Below are 21,386 nucleotides of genomic sequence, written 5' to 3' on the forward strand. Positions count from 1 at the left end.
TTTCACATGTGGAGACATTGAATAGTAATCAAAAAGAGGATCTACTCATTGATTAGAAAAAGGTGGCACATATCTCCCAGATCTACTGAATATTTTCCTGTGCATATAATTCCATCTAAAAGTCGTTGCTTTCAAGTCGATTACCCAAAATAGTTGAATTTTTAACAAGGTCCCTCTGTAATTACATGCATGTGCCTCACATCTGCTTTCATTTCAGATTCAGTTTCTGACATTTATGCTCTTTAGTTATCGCCACATATGCACGCCTGATGGATTCGAATTAATTCTCGGAGTAGATATCCACACAAAAGAAACCATACATCCGTCCTTCTATAATAATTGTATTATCACATAACGACCAGGGCTGGTGAGAAGACGGCAATGTGTATTGTTTTCCTCTGTGGAATCGGAAATCGAATTTTATGTTCTCTTCGAGTCGTAGTTACAATGTTTATGTACGTTGCTTTACGAAGTATCTTTTACGCATGAGGTTTCTAAACCCTTCATATGAACTATGCACATGACACGTATATCGCGCGTTTCACCGTAACAAATAGTTAAGTATAACATTAATATGGAACTGAAAATGTAAGGAATAATATCTAATTTCTTCGAAAAATCGATTTTTTGGATAAAAACTAATTAAACTGGAAATGCAACAAAAACGCAGACCTGCACAAAGATCCCTGAGTTCTTCATTGCAGATGAAGCGTCATAATCATCCCGAAATGTAGTACAGTCTGAAAAGCATATCCGATATAACTTCCACTTCAAAGTAACCCTACGTCCAACATTTCAGAATGGAGCTAAACAACCCGCTGGCCGCGAGTCGGTCAATCATCAAGGGGCTGATTGAAATCACCAGAGCACCAGAGCCATATAGCATGCGTGTGACACACATAAGTGTCACATATGGACAGGGAACTCAGTCGGAGGTTGCGCAGAGGATTCTAACGAGGGACATCACGGATACGGGAACTACTATACTTTCACAATTGAAAATAAAGGCATGCGCTCAATGTGCAATATCGTACAGTCGAGTCATCTTTTCAGTCCTGAAAACAACCCTCGAAAGGGGAAGTCGATAAACACTCGTTTCAGCTGGTATTGTTGTTGGTAGCAGTTCGGTGTTTGTTATCATTATTTTGCAGAGTCTTTGAGCCGGTAGTGCGGCTGTGGTTCTTTCGCTGGCAAATCGACATTTTCTGTGTTCTAGCAATGAAGATAAAATGATTTTTATCAATTGAAAGTGAGTGGAATGTAGTGCAGCAGTGGATATCAGTGAAGGTGATACTATCTCAGTATTTGGAAATAATAACAAACGTAATAATAGCAAACGTTACCAATAGCGAAGCAAGCAAATACTAAGGTGAGTATTTGGTTTAGCTCAAGAAACTTTACAGTTTACGATAATTACGATTGATGAGTGAACACATGGTTAATTCCTCTAAATTGATTTTTGCGCTAGAAGTAGCCCCTGTTGGTACACACGATGGTTTCGTGATGCAATTGGACATGTATAACATCGACGCTAACTGAGAAGATGTTGCTAGAATTTTCCAAACTAAATTCAGAATTTTTCTAAACTAATTTCAGACCTTTCTAAATTAACTTCAGACTTTTCCAATCTTAGAATTTTCCGTTTCAAATTCAGATTTGTCCACTTAAAAATCACAATATTAATTTAGAAAGGAAAAGTCTGAACTTGAAATGTAAAATTATGAAATTGATTTGGAAAAGTGCAAAGTTAATTTGGAAAGATCTGAAACTAATGTGGAAAATTCTGAATTTGCTTTAGAAAATTCTGAATAAGACTTGCAAAACCTATATATCATTTACAACAGCCTCCCGTCAACAGCCATTTTCGTATTCGTCGTTCTATTGTAATTTGTATAATGTGCAGAAAATTGATTTACCTACCCTGCTGGATTTCAAATTCTTTGCTTTAATAGTACCTTTTTGCTTCTTCTAATTATTTTATTGTACGCCATGATCCATATAGCACTGACACTATGGAAAACAAGGATCGAAAGCGGCAACCAGCTAGTTCTTTGAACACCAGACTTTCGGAATGTGCTTCCATGCCTTCCCAGTACAGTTGCATAACTTTCCTTTCGCCGATTTTTCGAAAAATTTTATTATAAAGAAACTAGTTATACATTTGAAATAATTAACATTTGCCTTTTCTATTCGCCAGTGATATTTATTAAGCTTGCAAATACCGATATTTCGAAAACCACTTGTTCCCTTCATCAGTGCTCACAAGTCGGACTAGTTACCACTGATGAAGGGAACGAGTGGTTTCCGAAATGTAGTTGCATCTTTAATAAATATCACTAGCGAATAGAAAAGGCAAATGTTAATTATTTCAAAAACTTTCATCGCTAGAAACGCCGCAGGTATGATTCAGAATAGTGTCCATTTCATACCTCCTTCCTCTCTCTCTTAAGAAAATATATTCTGTCAAAGATATGATACCTAACAAAGTATATCTTCTTAAAGGAAAGTCTGGAAACGATATGAAAAGCTGGCATCAGAGCCATCTGATGTCTTTCCAGACATCTTCCGCGCCCCGCTAGTTTCAAGCTTATGTACATCACTAGCTGCTTTCCTCTTCACTTCCATATGATTGGAAGGTAGTTTTAGAAGGACTTCAAGAGTCGCTCCAGTTTAATTCCCCAAGCCTTACCTTCCGTAGTCTTACAGCGCCAAAGCAACCTGCAAGATTTCTTATATTGCTCATTTCCTGGTTAGCTTAAAGCCCAGATGAACTCCAAAATACTTGAATGTTTGTATCAGCTAACTTTCAAGCAGGATACTGCGTCTGCTAAACTTGTCGATAATTGTTACGGTTATGTTATCCGCAAATGCTTGCGCAGAGAACTTTGCGTCCCCTAAAAACCATAGTAAGGTATAAGTTACCAGTACCCATAGGGAGGGAGAGCCAACCCTCCCTGTAGGTAGCCCCTATAACATTTTGGCTCACTAGACTTCCGTCCGATAATAATATGATCTTTCTCCACTTCAGCACGTAACGATTCCAACTGGTCAATACGGGATGGACTGTATCCTGTCTTATCGCATCACAACTGTGAACGCAGCGTAGTTGAAGGTCCATTCGATATCTACAATATGTCCAAGGCATATTCCTTTCTGGATATCCCCTTCTAATTTTTAATCGTAAGCTCATGGAGTGCCGTCTCCCTGGATATGCGTTGAAGAATCACTCGGGGTGTGAGAGGTTGTGGAACTTGTTGAAGATTTGTCTCCTCTTCCTCAGACACATGGGAATTCCTGGACCTTGGGAAGCCCAGGTAGTACAGGGTTATAGACTTTTAGTCTGTTGTTTGTTATAATTGGTCAGCATTTCCTGATGAATTTGACGACCTGTTTTACGAATTGGAGTGGAGAATCAGTTCTGAGTTTTCGCGCAAGGCAAGGCACGCCCCACACAACATGTTTGCTCAGCTCTTTTTATTCGTTAATCCGTGCCTACCTTCACTATTCCTTCGAATTTTATGGTGCTTTTTTAGCTCGCTGACCACAACTGCCACTCGGTAAAGTTTGCATTTTCATGAGGTCATAAAGAGGTAAAGAGGAGGTTCACCTTCTTCAACCCCGATGAAAACTCATGCTTGTTACCCCGTCCCTCTTGAAAAGCCCATCAAGATAGGATTTTGTTTTTAATATTATTACGGTAAATTTTGTCAACTTTACTCTATGAAAGGATAAGGATACGGAATATATGTAGAAGGAATAGGAAACTCAACCCTTTCTAATCTTACTAATAAGTGGCAGCGGTCACCCCTTAATAAGTCATGGCAAGTCATAGTGAAACTATCTTTTTAATAATGCTATCGTTTAATTTTGAACCTCATCTGCGTAGGGGGATTGGAGGGTATGAAAAAAGGTAGAAGATACTCTCCCTTAAACCCCTGTCAGGTAAAACAAAATTTACCACGATAATATCAAAATATCTCCATTTGAAACGCACAACTTTTTAAGGGAGATGCCTGCTAGGATTTGAGATCGGAAGGTCCTCTCTCTCAAATCCTTTTATACCTTCCTTTCTCCCTGCGGAAATGAGGTAGAAAATTCAACCTTTACCCACCATTTTTGCGAGTGGGATCATAAAGATGTATTTTCACTCCCTTATTGTTCTTATCTAGAAAACAGTTCCTGGCCCTGTCTACAACTGATAGCAATGTAATTTATCTCATCAAATGAAACTCAACTAACCTATGTCGTCAATGATGAAATAGTAAAATTTGCAGAAGTCAATAAACCTTTTTCAAAATGAAATTGATCCTGCTAACATTTCTTAAGGAAATTCGTCAGTGAAACTGGACACTCGCACTACTTGTGTGTTAAGTTTTAATTTAACGATCACGAACAAAACATATATGTCGACCTGGATAGTTCTTTATTGCCAGTCAGTCGAAAACAAGCTTTCAAGGGCCTTTTTTAATGTCATAAGCATTACTCCAGACATATGTCGTCGGTCCATCGGAAACAGAACAAACCTAGCCGTCTCTTACTATACATATTGTCCCTATAGACTTTCCGGGCAATGCCTTCTCGTCCATCCGGACGAGCTTGCTGAGTTGGGTTTTTGCCATAACGGTACAGTTACGATATTGCTTCTAGATTTCTCCATGATACAAGCGATTTTTTTTGCTTATAACCCAAACTGTCAAAAAATATATGAAACTCAACAAAACCATGGCCTTGCCATTCTTGCTTCGAACCTATAAACAAACACTTTGAAAGGATATTTGATGGACTGAAATAGGCTTTGTTGGCCGCCAATACCAGTGTGCGAAATTCTTCTGTCTTTAGTGGTTATCGTCTGTGACTTTAATTAACTTTGTTGGCCATGATCGACTTAATGAGGAGGTGGTACAATTTCGGATCGTATTTCATATATCTTAACACTTGCTGAAGTACGCAGCGAATATATTATAAACAGTACTCAACATGGAATTCTGGCATTCTCTTCGGCGTTCATTCATTGTCCCATATTTTCATGAACATGGTGACGGGTGTGATCTCTATATTTTATTACCTCTGGTAATAAATGGCTGAGTACATCTTCACTATCGAATCCAGACTACTTGGGATTTTCGCATGAATGATTCGATGATTAATTTCAAGAAAGGGGATGTGAAACCCAGCAGACTGGCTAATAAACAATCAAACAAAATTTTCTACCCATCGCAGTAATATATACGCTCAACCAGATTTCACAGATTAATCGGCTTCCCTAGCTTCTTTTTAAGGTTTTGTGTAAAACAAAAATGAAATGAAACCTTATTTAAATGACTTTGATGTCTGTGCCATTTACTTGAGAACGGCTGAAAATAATGACTCAAATTTTGGCTGAAGAATGTAGTCTGTGAAGTCCTTTCGATGCAATGGATGACACGACTTCGGGTCGAGTTTAAGGAGGCTCCCTATACATGCAAATGGGGTGCAATTTTTTTTCACAATATGATATAGGATATCAAATAAAAGGGAAAGTTTAAAAATGTCTAAAAATGGAGGACCTGGGACTCAAAATGTAATCACCATAAACGCTTGCCATCTGATTTGGCGCTTAAGATTACACTCAAAATATTCTTTGCTTGCGTAAGAGGCTCCTAGTGAGATAGGAATTTGTGGGCTCACTCACTCAATTTGAAACTTTATCGCTACCAAAATGTCAACAACGCCTCGGATATTGTTTCACACGCACACTCCTCGCCAACGATAGCAAAGACCCTCAGAATGTCCGCTTTCTCCAACTCGAGCGAGAATTCCAACGATATAAACTGGACATTCTGGGCCTAAAATGGTGGGACCCTAGGGAGTATTCCTCTCTCTCTGCTGACAATGTATGTATTCTGTATTCTAGAAAATCGAATGGCAGCAGTCGCAAACCCGGTATCGGGCTGTTTTTGTCGACTACCGCAAGGCCGACTTTTGACAGAATTCTGACTGCAATATTCATGTTTACGTTAAGGAGCATCACAATTTCACAATGCTAGGCATCGGAGACTTCCGATATAGCTGAGAAGAATTAATCTACGAGCAGTTGATCGTGATGGGTTAATTGAATGCCAAGGTGGGCTCTGACAGCACCTTGCTCGCAAATGTGAAGTTTGTGGACTCATGGAACTTCCACCGCCTCTTCATTGCTGCCACCGACACCGCACTAGCAATCAGATTTACCACTTTATGATCAGCAGTAGATTTAGGAATTTTCTTCTAGATATGCCTAACAAAAGAAGGACTGGCATCAGCTTCAAAAGGTATTCCCATTTAATGGTCGCTTACGTTCGCTTGCGTTTTGCGTTAGCCTCTTCTCGCAGGGTCAGAGTCCTTGAATGACCCAATTCTTGCTCGATAAGGACAAGGTTCTCAGTCTGACGGGTCATCTTCTCTTTATCTGCATTAATGGGAAAAGTGTCGAAAGCGTCGATCAATTTGTATGTCTAGAAAACGTGGTTTCTTCCGACAGTGGCACTGAACTGGATGTTACCCGACGAATTGACAGCGCTAGATCCACTTTCGCTGCCTAGTCTAAAATCTGGAAATGCAGTTATCTAAACGTCAAAATTAAGTTAAGACTTGAAATAATAAAAACTTGTTGTTTCTTTTTCGTTGGTGTGGGTATTTATTCTTGCAAAAACCGATATTTCGGGAACCACTTGTTCCCTTCATCAGTGCAGACAAGTTTCTCCAAATTAGAATTTTTATTTTACAGTGTAGTAGTACTAAGCAGCTTTGTACTGATGAAGGGGGTAAGTTGCTCCCGAAATATATATCTACACTGTCAAATAAAAATTGTAGTTTGGAGTAAGCTACTGGTCTATCAATTTTAGGCTTGACTACAAATAGAAGACAATATCTAACCTCTTACATGTATGTAACAAGAACATCACGGTCATCTTGGAGCGCACAAATGCGTGAATATTGCTGCTTTACTTTGTAAGCAAAAACGTACATATATACTGATATTTGCCTACGTAATTGAATATCGCAATTTTACATATATGTGTTTATGTACTTAATAAGAGGCAATGTCCACTGTTTGTTTGTTTAGGATGTATTAATCGTATATTCGATATGTACATGTATCTTCTTCTTTTTCTTCAGCCTTTGTCCCGTTTACAAGCGGGGTCGGCTCGTTGTGATCGGCTTCGTCATTTGGTTCTATCAAACACCTGATCTGGATGCAAGCGCAAGATTTTTAAATCCCTGTCCAGCGTATCAAGCCATCGTTGCCTTTCGGTCGCTTACCATCGACTTCGATTTTCAGACCAATCTTGGCAAGTGAATTTTCTTTGGCGCGAATTACATGACAATACCATCGAAGAAGCCCCCCTCGCAGTTTTTCCACGATCGGTGCAACCCCATATCATTCGCGGATATCTTCATTTAAAATGTGATCAAAACGTGTCACGCCACTAGTCCAACGAAACATCTTCGTCTTCATTACCGCAAGACGCCGTTCACTGTCTTTTATAGTCGGCCAACATTCAGAACCATCGAGTTTTTTCAAATAAAATTCCGCTCCCATGGTGAAGCGCAAATACTTTAAATTTTCGAATACATTCTATGTTTCGAGTTTTTTAAATTATTTTTCTAAGAATAACAATACACAGAATAATGATCTGATTATAGAATCATAATGCTTAAAATTATCCAATGCTAGGAAAAAGCCGAAGGAACTAAGATGCAGGAGGTTACAACACCGACATTTTTGCGGAATCGGGTAGTGAAAGAATTATAGATATCAACTTCCGCGAAGGAAATGCCCAAAGTGTCTCCGGTATGAGAGTTATAAGTCACATTACGGAGAAAGATATGAAGAGAAGTAGAGTCGCCCATCAGGCAATTACAAAGTTTGAAAACGGTACACATATCAAGGAGGATTCTACGGGTAGTTTAGCTTGCACTGCGAAGGTTTTACTGAAAAGGGGCATCTACTGAATTCGTTCCTTGTACCACTTCAAGAGCGAAATAATCATAATTATGGAACGGAAACCAAATGACGGAGTAATATTGAAGGGTGTTTCACACGAAGGAGTTGAAAAGCTTTAAGGATGACCAGATTACAGTAGAATCACAAAAGGAGCCCAGAAAAGTAGACATTCTGAAAACACGATTGACGATATCAAGCAAATCAGAATTGCAATAAAGCTTATTGCCGAAGGAACAATTCCTCCAATTAGCTAGAAGAAAGAGGTTGGAAGAATAAAATAGCATCTTTTCCTTCACTAGTTCTTTTTTTTAATTAGGTTGTGCACCAAGTGAACAGCTAGAAGGAATTAAGGAGAATTCTTGGGAGTAACATATCGAGTCTCTAGCGTTTTATTATATTAAGGTTAGATTTCACACTGGTGATTCAGAGGATAGCTGTAGTTTTATGTAATGAAAGATATTTTAAACAGTTTTTCGTGAATAACTCGAAAACCATGCCTTTTATACAGAAATGATGTAAAGTTGAAAGTATTCAACAAGTAACAAGTATTCAACAATAAAAAGATGTTTTTATAGGTACAATATGGACTGAGCTATAGCTTGTCAAACGTAAATTTGTAATGGCTAAACAAAAAATTATTATTTTCAAGGCCTATTTGGCAAAAGCAGTAAATTTCTAATGGAAATTGAACTGAAGCTTTTTCCAAAGACCTTTAAAATGAGGTAGTGAGGTCAGTGAGGTAAATACTAACGGAGCTATGACCAAAATAATGTAATTACCTGAATTTTAGATATAAAAATCAATAAAAACAAAACCTGGTTTTTTCCTTTCTCAATTGAAAATAAGCCGAATTCATTAAAAATATACTGTATTTGAGCCCTCGCAACAAATTCTGAAAATTTGGTATATTTAAGGTGATACTTTTGAAAAAAGTGTGATTTACCATAAAAAACAAATTTGTCTTTTTCCAAAAATATCTTTTTCTTTTAAATACTCCCACCGAAGGAAACGCACAACCGTTCGTATAACTTTTCTTTCTTATGTCACCCTCGACTCCCACCCCAGATTTCATTTGAATCTATGAATCGGAATTTTGAGATGGCACCCGATTTTCAGCTTTATTGACTGGCATTTAACCAAACTTATTTGGTCCAATTTATCTTTTATAGCGTGTTAAAAGGTCTACTAAGCCCACAAATCTTGAAAATCTTGACGATGTTCTTATATTACATCTACAGAATATCATCTATCACGATATCGGATAGCTCAAATAAGCTGCTATATTTTGACCGAATTCTGAATAATCTACCCAAGAATATTGACGAAGTTTGGGTGCCATCAATGGTGCACCACGATTCTGGAGTTTCACCTCTAAGAGAATAAAACAATGGGATGATTGTTAAGAATCTGAAGAAGAGCATCTGCCATAAGTGCCGCGACGATACTAGCTAAAATGATCCTGGAGCACATGAAAAGAAACCTCGAAAGCTTACTCGACAGAAAGCAGGCTGGTTTTTGTTCTAGACCTCCCTGTACCAATCATAGTTACACTCTCTGGATTATGTGGAGTTTAGATTCCCGCTTCACCTGCTCTTCATCTGTTTCAACTACAGCTTAAACAGGGAATGGAATAGAGGTCACCAAATAGTCTCTGACATATTTATATTGGACTACAAACATCTATCCCGAATTCTTAATTGCATGGATGAGTAATCACTTTTTAGTTAGGCTAGAAAGCCTAGGTCGCTATTAATCATTTTTCGTGGTAAGGTGGAGGCTTCTAGACTTTCCAGGATGTCCAATATCTATCTTCCTCGAATCATTTTAGCAGCAGCACAGCATCATTAGTGCTTTTTATTTCGTTTCATGACTTCAAATCGTCACTTCCTTGAAGTTTTGGAATGTACTGACCTTCATAATAATAATAATAATAATCGTTGGCGCAACAATCCAATTGGATCAGGGCCTTGAAGTGTGTTAGAGCACTTCAATCAAGACCTGTACCCTGTAGGAGACAATGTGGTCAGCACTGCGCTTGACCGAGATTATTACCCTGATTTGACTTCTTTATAGCGGTGGAAGTCGCTAAAAGACTAACCCCAATGTTAACGTGGGTTTCTTATCCACTAAAAGCACTTTACTGTGAAACTGGCTTCATAAACTCATTGGTACGAGCAACGTCTATCATTAGGCTTCACTCTTTTCACTCGCCTCTTCATGTGTCCTTGATGCGATGCATAGGTTCGTAACGAATTCTGAAAAAAAATATAACAAACATTGGAATACCGCGCGAATCTAGCGGAAGAGAACACTCTTGTTAAAACCGAAAAATAAGAAAAAATTGGGCCGTAATACTTGGGACCCGACTGCCGAGATAGAAAGGGAATATCCACGGGGATCCTAACCCCTATCGGTGCTTCTCCTGTCTCAAATGCTCATCAGACGCGCATTTTGTTTTTTCACCCTGCCTTGACATCCTTAGGTCATAAGAATGAAAGATGTCCCTTTTATGTTAATGTGAGCTTCCCAGGTTAGAGAAGAGAAGTGGAAGAGTGCTTAAATCAAGTATTTATATCGATATCACAAATGATAATTAAATCATCGCATAAATGTGCTTCAACTCCCGCGACTACGCGAAATGCCACCACAAGACAGTCTCAACTTGATCTGTGCCGTTAATGCATCGAGCGAGATCTAGTTCCGTCGGCAGAACTCACACAAATACAAATTGATCAACCCCTTCGATGCGATCCCGTGTGAAGGCCGTTTTTTTGCTTTTTTGGGATTTTTTTTTGTAAATGCGACTTTTTCAACATTATTAAAATACAAAGCGACTTATACTGTACACCCTTCTTCACAAAAAGGGTTTTTTGGGTGTCACGCTAGAGGCTGCTGTGCTCATCTTTAAGAAAAAAGTAAACGGTATCTTAACGTGTGGACAATACCACAGTTAGCAAATTAGGCTTATTAAAAATATCAAAAAGTAAATCGTTTGTGCCTTGTTAAATTTTTTTTGTAAATTTTGGCATTTTTTCAAGGCTTCTTTAATGGATGAAAGAAAACGGCCCAAAATGAATTGCAATTACCTTAGTTTACAAACCGTAGAAATATGTTCTGAATAAGTCTAAGCTACGGTAGCATTCGATTTTCAACATACAGTTTCGTGAAAAACGCATTTAGGAATTAAAATGTGATTATTAACCATAAAATTTTAACTGACCAATAAACACGTGTAAAGCTTTGGCTTCAATTCTTACCCTTTCGAATGTCATTCGAATGTAGATCGGACCGGTAAATTCGCGCTTTATTACGGTGATCGACATAAACCTAACATCCGACACTTTACCTGTTTAACATTCTGATTTCCGAACGCCTCGGAATATGAGATAATCACATCAATTCGATATCTCTAAAAGCTGTCTGGTGTCCTGGTCTATTCCATCATTCCATCTGAGACATGGTCTGCCTCGTCTCCATTTTCTACCAAAGATATTGCCCTTATAGACTTCGCGGGTGGGGTCATCGTCATTCATACGGATTAAGTGACCAGCCTATTGAACCGGATTTTATCCACACGGCTACGGAATCGTCCATTCTCATGTAGGGAGCCAAAAATTCTTCCGATAATTGTTCTCTTGAACGCGGCCAAGAGTTCGCAATTTGTCTTGCTAAGAACCCAATTTTGACCCTATGGTGAGACTTTTCGAACGAAATAATTTTTGTGAGCTGAAATAGGCTCTGTTGGCTATCAACAACCATGTGCGGATTCGATTGTCATAGCTGTTATCGGTTGTGATTTTCGATATTGGATAAGAGAAGTTATCAAGGCTCTCAAAGTTGCAGTTTCATATCTACATTATTCTCGTTTAGCCAGTTCGAGTTGATGTTGTTGGTTGGTTTGTTTTTGGCACTGACGTTGGCACCATATATTTCGTCTTACCTTGACCTTACCTTACCTTGTCTTAGACCCTTGTTGATGTTGAATGGTCCTGAGAGTGATCCTGCTACTTTTATCTGGCCTCACCCATTGGTCAGGGTCAAGTCAGTCCTACCAATTTCGTCAGGATACTGACCATGGGAGCATGCTCATGTACAGTTTTACCCCATCTATGCTATCATAGACGCCCTTAAAAGAAACAATCTATATCTAGATACAATTGATACCAAAAAAATCGATTACTCAGATCCGACACACCTTAGTACAGATTCCTCTGAAATTTTATTTCTTTTATTTTTTATATATCGCTCTGACAATAGCTATTAATTTCTCCGAAATGCCTCTCCTGCATAAAGCACGCCATATACACTCAATGCTCACGCTAACGAAAACTTTCTTGAAAACGATAACGAGCGAGTTGTTCCAAAATGATCCGTAGGGTGTTGATGTGGCTAATGCAGAAGGATTCAGAGAGAAAACCAGTCTGCTCTCAGTCGATTGTGAGGTGTTCTTTCATGCATTCATGGATAATTTTAGCTATTACTTTTGCGACGGCATGGAACCTTCCCACGTTCATCCCCTTCTTCCATTCTCTGGGAAAGCTCTTGGATTCCCAGGATTTCCATACAAGTAGAAGTAGCGGATCTGCCGTAACTCCAAGTGCCACGATAAATAACTCCGCGGGATGCCCGCGAGCCGAGCGCCTTTACTCCGTTTGAGTTCATTGATGCCCAAGATGGTTTCTCTTTCGCTGGGAGGAACAGTCCGTATCCACATGTTACGCTGACTAGCCATTTCATCCAACACAGGCGGGACTTAATCGGATATGATACGGTTAAGAACCCTAGTGACATGTTCTTCTCGTTTCTTCAGCTGCTTTACGTCGTAGATGAGAAGTCGATCGTTAACCTCCTTCGAAGGAGCATCGAGAGATTTGCGACCACAAGCAAGCTCTTTCGTAATCCGGTATACACTTCCGAAATCATTCATTCATTCATTCATTCATTCATCAAAGCACATTGCCGCAAAAGGGAGGGACCCCCGCTACCGTTGTCGAGGAGCGTGCGCACACGGCAGAAACCTAACATAGTCCGTTTTCGATAACCGAAGTTCTTCGACGTTAAGTGAATCCCTATCCTATGCGGTGTGGACATTTCAACAAATTTCTACCCTCGCCTTTTACGAAAACTAGGGAAGGCTTTGAGTGTATTCTTAAGCCCCAATTCGCAGGGCGCATTAAATCAAAAACCGATTTTAGTAGTATCTGAAAATTTTCTGAACTAGAAATTGTTACGTTACGGTTGTGAAAAACCAAAGTTCCGGCTACTCCTTTTTTGGGTTGTAGCTAATTGAACCTCTTTTTGCCCCTTTTTTAAAATAGAAGATTCTGACTTAGTGAATTTTAAAACGCAAGAATATAGGAAGTAGTGAAAAAGACAGCATGAGGCCCCCAGGTGTATCAATAAACGCAGAATTTAATTTCGTCTGCTCTTTAATATACAAAAGAATATTTCACTTCCTCCCATTACTATTTATCGAAGGCGAAAGAAAAAAGATAAATAAGTATAGAAATAAATTTAAAATGGCAATGTTGAAATGTGTTTTACGGGGATAAGATATTTTCATATTCTGTGATCCAAAATTATTGGAATCATTCAAAACAAACATCATACGAGAATATGCAATTCTGAAATTTGCTTCATTTATCGTATAAAAATTCGATATCGATTAATTGCAAACATTCAACAAAATCCTTTCTTTCAGATGATTCCAACTGACGTCAGAACCACAAACAACAGCGCCAGCGACGACCAGCATGAACTAAGACAGTTTAGCCGGTCCGATGTTCCACATGTGGATCTCTCCAGCCACTGTACCCGCCCACAGATGGCGCACGAAATGTACGAAAAACTGCACCAGATAGCGAAGACACGCAACTTAACAATCGATCCAAAAGATCTGTGGATTGCGGCATTTACAGGATGTAGTCTTCGATACCGAGAAATTGAAATCCACAACAGCTGAAAAATTATTATCACAACTTTCCCTTGCAATCAAAACACCAGGTGCAATGTCAGATGTTTGTTGTTAGCATGATATCCCAATATTTTGGAAGATAGATGACGATCGATGACGATTGTATTGTATTAGTAAAACTAGTCATAAACTTGCCATTGAATATTTTTATCTGTATTGTATTTGTACCAAGATTTGTATGTAAATTGATTTAATACTCATTTACATTTAAATATATTGATAAATAACTTATTTTAGTATTTTAATTGGTTGCAATTTTCAATTTTAAATAACATAGACGACACTGTGAAGAAGTTGCGTTTTTCATGCCATAAATTAGATTGAATATCATGACTTAAATTAAAATGAAATATTGTCTTGCTTTGCGGGTTTGTAGACAACTCCTTTCATCGACAGTATGTATATAATAGCAGTAGCAATAGCTTCTCAGATGCTCCCTTTGATTGATATGATCTAAGATCAGATCACATCTAAAATCAGATCATAATAAGTACTAAAGAGGAAAGAATTTATCTCCGGAATACTAATGGATGCATAATTTTAGTGCCAGCGGCTTAAAAAAGCAGGTAGATACATATAATTACTTCAGCGCGCTTCATCATCATCATGAAAGGCGCAACAACCGGTATTCGGTCTAGGCCTGCCGTAGTAAGGGACTCTAGACACGCCGGTTTTGGGCCGAGGTCCATCAATTCGACATCGCTAAAAGCTGCCTCGTCTTCTTTTTCTACCATTGATATTGGCCTTATAGAGTTCCGGTCTGGATCTTCCTCATCCATGCGGATTAAGTGACCCGTCCACCGCAACCTGCTGAGTCGGATTTTATCCACAACCAGACGTTCGTGGTATCGCTCATAGATTTCGTCGTTATGTAGGCAACGAAATCGTCCATCCTCATGTAACGGGCTAAAAATTCTTCGAAGGATTCTTCTCTCGAACGCGGACAAGAGTTCGCAATTTTTTTACTCAGAACCCAGATTTCCGAAGAATACATAAGGACTGGCAAGATCATAGTCTTGCACAGTAAGAGTTTTGACCCTAAGGTGAGACTTTTCGGGAAACAGATTTTGTAAGCTAAAATAGGCTCTGTTGGCCGCCAACAACCGTGCGCGGATTGCATCGGCATAACTGTTATCGGTTGTGATTTTCGATCCTGGATAGGAGCAATTTTCAAAGGTCTAAAAGTTGTAGTCTCCTATCTTTCTTGTTTTTGTTCCACCTGTACGCTTCGTAATCTGTGTAATTATGAAATGAAAGCATTGATATTGAGCTATTGATAAATACCTAATAAGAAATAATTATGTCTAGTTTAACCAAGTTTTATGACCGAGTTGGTTGGGCATCCTCACCGGGTTCAGATCTCGCTTGGTCATGGAAGTTCGTGTCCATCTGTCGAAGGCTTATCACTTGCACGGCATTAAGTGTGATGAGAATGAAACGGAGTCTCATTGAAATGCCAATAGGAAGAAAATACATAAAGAAAAAGGTACTGCGCCCTAGATTTCAAAAGAAAGTTAACGGTAACTATACTTTCATTTAACTCGGCGAAACTTTTAGGCAAATCTAACGCAATATTTGCCAGCTCTGATGGAATGGACAACCGGGACTTACCCCTGCCTATGAACTCTACCAGCAAATTCGTTTGAACAATTCAGGCCTTGACGTGGTTGTTTGACAAAACTGCACGTGTCCCTTTAACCGATGCGTGGGTTCGTTCCGGAACCGGAGAAACGAAACAAACGAAGCAACAACACATATCGCGCAAACCTAGCAGAAGAAAATCCACGAGCTATAATTGAAAAGGAAAAAAATGCCGGCTACCCCTCTTGTTAAGTTGTAAAACTCGGGACGCGATAGAGAGGGATCATATTCCCAATCGATGCTTCTCGTGCCTCAGATGTTACTGAGGTTCGCCATAAAAATGGGGGATGCTCCTTTTGTTAATGTAAGTATCGCAAGTTAGAGAGGAGAATGGGGAGAGGGAGTCCTCCAATGAAAACCATTAGACTTCATGTCACTATAATCTAAAGCTCGGACAGGGCGGCAAAATAAAAAAAAAATTTAAGAAAGATGATGAAAAAAAACTAAAAATAAAAGAAACAATATAAAAAGGAGTAAACATAAACTGAGACAAATAAAATAAAAATTACAATATAAAAATAAATAACAATCGAAATGGAAGAAAGAAGTAAATGCCCTCTCCATTAGAGCTCTTAAGGTTGGTACGCAAGAGTTTCTTGATTAAGGAATGCATTTCCTGCATCAGGAATTCAGGTCAGGAGATGCCGAATAGGGACCGGCGCTCCGTAGGTGGTGCCCAATATCGTCTTTCTGTTACGAAGTTACGAAAGGTACCAAATTTGGTATCTTTTGACGTTCACCAGAATTTTCGGTAGTTTTTAGTTAAAACGATGCTTCTACTTACTTTGTACTTTAAACCGACACGAAGTTAATATTTGGCAGTATAACGTTTTCCTGAATTATAAAATGAGTGGCAATTTGAATTGGGATAGTATACAGTTAAATTTTTCGGATAAATCGCAAAAATCATAAAATCCGAGAATGTTGTCTATGACAGGCATAAAATAACCCACTAAGTTGGACATACATATAGTGAAGTGGAACGATGCGGAAGTTGGCAATTCAAAAACAATACGATAAATTTGAATTGACAGAGAAATCCTTTTGGTATTCAGTTCTATGGCCTGTCAAAAGTAAATACAACTTATTTGGGTTTGATAGACAGCGGTATTTCTGTACGTGAGTCAATATGGAGCTTAAAACTCGCGGCAGATATGCAATTTTCAAGCATGATGGCGGGAATCAATTAACATAACGCTTCAGAACGACCAGGTTAAGTAGATTGGTATTTATTGACTAGAAGTTGGAAATATACTTGAATGTGTTGGACTTTAATTTACCACAAAACCCCACCTTAAGCATACAATAACCGCTCGTATCCCAACAAGGCAACAACCCTAAATGCATATCCTTTTCGGTACGAGAATAGTTATTATGAAATTTCCCCCGCCGATTCTATATGGTTCCACAATCAGTAAACTTTAAGCTGATTGAATATCTCTAGCATTTGCCAAAACTGCAGATCCATAAAAATCACATCTCCTCCAAAAAATTGTTCCCGGAAGGCATTGTAAGAAGCTAGGAACGAAATTTCCCCCGATGTGCCTCAACACCCTTCCAACTCGATGTACCGTTGTGTTACAGTTGTAATTGCATGCATATCATCAAAATTGGAATGGAAGTTCGGATTTGGTTTGATATGACTTAAATGTAACAGCAGCAGAGGTAGAAATCTTTTCTTTTCGTTAGCAGTACGTCCAAATAAAAATACCATTTGTTACATTAATATGATAGTTTTTTTCACTTCCGATAACACTGGTTGGGCCTCATTGCCACATATAGCCTCAAATAATGGATTTTAGGTTCATCTCGGTATGAGCCCCAAACACACCGTAAATTAAAGCTTCAACAACTCTTTCCTTTCCTATGCTCCATAGCAAGCAGTGGCCCCTGCAAAAAGCACCACACGCAATCCATTGAATTAAGATCCGACAAGTAAGGCCGATATTTCGCAGATGTGATCAAATCTGCGAAATGTGCTTCGGTTATTTACGCTTGGTTTGCCGGCGTTTGATCCTATTTAAATATCTAATTGGCGTCGCCAAAATCCTGCAGGGCCTACTAAAGTACAGCAGGCTCATGAATCTTTCGACGGTACACCTCCTTGATACACGTAAACGCCCTTGACTCAAATTTCGGCTTAGACACGTCCAGTTGCGTAGCTTCGCTTCACGATGGTCGAACCAGCAGAGCAACCTCTACTGACCAAATTCTGACGGTTGTTCGCCTGCCTCTCAATGAAAAGCTGATTGTCCATAAAGACAATCTCTCTCCTAAGCCAGAGGATGATATTTCGCATGGAAACCTTTCGCTTAATGGGCTCCCAACTGGTCACAATTTCTAGAGAATCAGAAGATGTACTTTCTGCCACTTCCTACACAGCACGTGAATGTCACCGAATTAATGCCAACAGGAGGCCCAATCTCACAATTACACTTTTTAGACATAAAATTTAAAGTTATTGGCTTGACAGTAATTTGTTTAAATTTACTGAAAAATGTTGAAAAAAGAAGTCCGGCCCTAGTAGTGGAATGGGCAATCCAGCTATAAAAAAAGTGCAACAACGAAAAAACAAGCAAAAGCGTCATGGCATAAACCGACTTGATGGTTGTTCTTTTGTGTCTCAACATTAATAATAATCAGCATCTTAAATACTGAGAAAAAGTAGTTTCTTCTAAATAAATAAATTTATGTTCGTTCCAATACTATAAAATTTTTAGAACTGCATATAAGACTTGTCTTACGTTAACTACTGCACCATCAATAAATCTTAAGACGGAAGGACCAATTTAATCGTGTAACAAGATGACCAAGAAGGTAATGTAATTTGAAGAAGATTTTGATAATAATTGGAAGGTAATCAACATACGAAAAATTGGTTGTAAAGAAGAAGAGAATAATCTAAACAAAGTTCCTCAAAAAAAATTTTGCGAATCAGTTGCAGTTGTATTTCAAAGAAAAACTATTTATTTTTTTTTTTTTTTTGATTTATTATAAATTTACCAAAATGGAGTACATACTTAACGTTACCAGTAAATAAAAAAACATTTTCGTTATGATTTGGAATATTTGCAACTTATAGCCTAGTGACTAGATATACATAGTTGGTTGTTGAGGTCTTTTGTGACTAGATTGGTGCTTCATTGGTCATATTGAACTTCACAGAGGTATTCCTTGGCATTGTCCAACGAGTCGCTCCCTAAGAGCTCTGTAAATTGGATCGTTCTGCGTAAACCCTTCTCTCTGCAAAAATGTGAGCGTTTCCCAGGCACACATTGCAAATCCCAAGGCTTCAGCTGGATACTCTTGGGAATACAAGGTTTCTTCCTCGTCGTGGTCACTTGAAGCAGCGTCATCAAACGCGTTAATTTCTTCCTGTAACTCAATGATTTTCCTCAACGCCTCTTTAAGAATATCACTAGCAGGTTTGGAGTCATTTGGTGTTAAATTACTCGCACTCTCATCGACATCCACTCTTTCACGCTTCCGGTCACTTTCACTATTTATCACTTCGCTTGTAGAGTCGGGAGCATCCCGTTTTCTTTTCAAACTATCTGAAGACATGTTGAGATACAAATAGCTCATATTTTACTAATCCGCATCATAGATATGAATTTCCCGGTTTGGCTTTCAGAAATAAACCAAGTTCACATGCGCACCTTCCACTCACTGTCTGAAGACTGCAAGGACGCTGCTTGAACATAAACACATCGAGGTGAGTTTCACATGCTATGCTTCCACATATGCTGCAACTGGTAATGGTGCCGATGGCCCTTGCGTGCGCCGGGTCGTGTGCCGGTACCGCCTGTAAATTGTTAGTTTTGTACATGAGGGATATGATAGACTAGGGGTAAAGGAGTTGGAGCGGTGACGACATGTGCAATGCAAGAGACCGGACGGAAACCAGTCGGCGTCATGGGATAAGCATCCTAAATGAATGATATCGAGGGATAATAAAACCAATTTTGTATCGAATGTTTGGGCAACGATGCTTAAATTCTTTCTACTTGATGAATTGATAGTTAACGGAAGAGTTTATCAAATTCACTTAAAAGTTATTATAAAAAATTGCTTACAATAATCGAAAATAGAAAATTAAAAAATACATGCAAGTGACGCTGACATCAAAACCAGCCAATATCAAATGAAATGGAACGATTTTTTGCATCCTCGAGGGACATCTTTTTAGGGTTTTTTTTTGTATTCCGAGTTGTTTTCGTTTAACAATAAGTGTTCAATAATGGTGCAAAAAACGTATACTTCGTCAGCGGAAACTGTCGTTAAACCACGGTGACGGGCAATGATTGGAAGATAATGGAGAATAGTGATCTGCGGCGCTATCTTCCGGAACTTTGGGGGTGGTTACTGAAAAGAACATTGTATTTAACTATAATGGAACGATTATGAAGGTAAGTAGTCAATATTTATGAAATCCGTTGAGGAATTAATTCATGACCTTCTCATCGAAATTCACGTCTTTTCTTCCCTTGAGCATGCACTTACGGATCCTTGCACTATTCATGTGTAAAACAACATCCATTGTGTAAAACAAAACCTTATTAAAATCGATTCATTGTAAGTCTATCAATCTATCTGTCTGTCTGTCCGAACGAAATTAGGTGAACATATGCGAACTATGAAATCCTACGCATAAAGTGAGTGACATAAATTTATGGGCAGTTTAAAAGGGGATACCCATACATGCAAATCCTCCATTTTTTCATCGGGGTATCAAATGAAAGGTCTCCATTAATACTTTCCAAATCGGATATTAGTTTGAATTGTAAATGCGCGAATAAGGAGTCAAAATGTACACACTTAAAGTGACGACTCATTTTCGGAAACTACCCGACCTAAAAATCCGAAAAAAAAATCAGAAAAGTGCGCTTATATGTAATCCAAGCCCCAAAATATGTCCCATTCCGATACCTACTCAAATAAACTTAGTAATAGAAGATTACCAACTTTTAAAAATTGACTGAGAAAATTCCCCATCGTTCATCCTAGGAGCACTAAATTGCACCGGCATAGAGGACAGAATCGCATATACGCATGCCAAGTATCATGAAAATCCGGCTATTAGTGTCAAAGTTATACCAGTTCGAATTTATCAATTTCGTTCGAATTTACCGCATCCTAAGTCATACAAATAAGATGCTGACGTCATAATTAACGAGAATAATTGACATTCGAGTGAAATATTAAAATTCCATTCATGAAGAATCTACTTCTCCTCAGCCTTTTCTTGTATCTATTGTAGGTTAAGTTCTTCATATTTGCTAATAATATTAAACTCCGAGCGTGAAGCGTATGAAGTTGACTCTCCTCACATAGGGAAACACAAAATCTTTCATACATGAAGCGTCAAGCTTCCGTTTTCTTGACTTGTTTCAGAATCAGGAGGACCGACTAAAAAACTCTTATTTGCTAGGCTCATTCGTTCTTTTCCTCATCGTTCTTTCTCAGGATATATGAAAATATCCGTACTTCTAAGGTTGTATTCCAGTACTATCATATTCTATCATGTTGATGCTAATTTTTTTATTTAGCTCATACGTTTTTTCCGATTTCACTTCTCAACTCATCTACTCTTAATTTCATCCGTTACTACTTTCCTTGCCTCAAAAAAGGTCCCTGGGTAGCTTGTAACCTTGTCTTAAACCTTTCGTTATTGTGTATGCAATGGTGTCATTATTAGTTATATTCGCTTTCGTCTCCGTAGCTTATATACATCCACAGTAGCCCGTTATAATTGTCTTTCTTCGCTCAAATTAGTTGGTCTATGTATTGTTTAAATGCATCATT

General features: G+C 38.6%; 1 protein-coding gene and 1 long non-coding RNA gene across 2 annotated transcripts; one reads left to right on the forward strand and one right to left on the reverse strand.

Annotated features, from left to right (window-relative positions):
- The first annotated feature begins 890 nt into the window (after positions 1-890).
- Positions 891-14,171, forward strand: LOC119654584. Its single transcript, XR_005249832.1, has 2 exons — positions 891-1,369; positions 13,668-14,171. It is a non-coding gene; the product is annotated as an uncharacterized LOC119654584 (long non-coding RNA).
- A 4,400-nt stretch (positions 14,172-18,571) lies between these two features.
- On the reverse strand, positions 18,572-19,341 carry LOC119655087. Its single transcript, XM_038060786.1, has one exon. The coding sequence runs from the start codon at positions 19,164-19,166 to the stop codon at positions 18,741-18,743; it is 426 nt and encodes a 141-aa protein (XP_037916714.1). The 5' UTR covers positions 19,167-19,341; the 3' UTR covers positions 18,572-18,740.
- Positions 19,342-21,386: the final 2,045 nt, after the last annotated feature.

The sequence above is a fragment of the Hermetia illucens genome, chromosome 4 (assembly GCF_905115235.1).
Source record: "Hermetia illucens chromosome 4, iHerIll2.2.curated.20191125, whole genome shotgun sequence".
In the NCBI taxonomy this organism is placed as follows: Eukaryota; Metazoa; Arthropoda; class Insecta; order Diptera; family Stratiomyidae; genus Hermetia; species Hermetia illucens.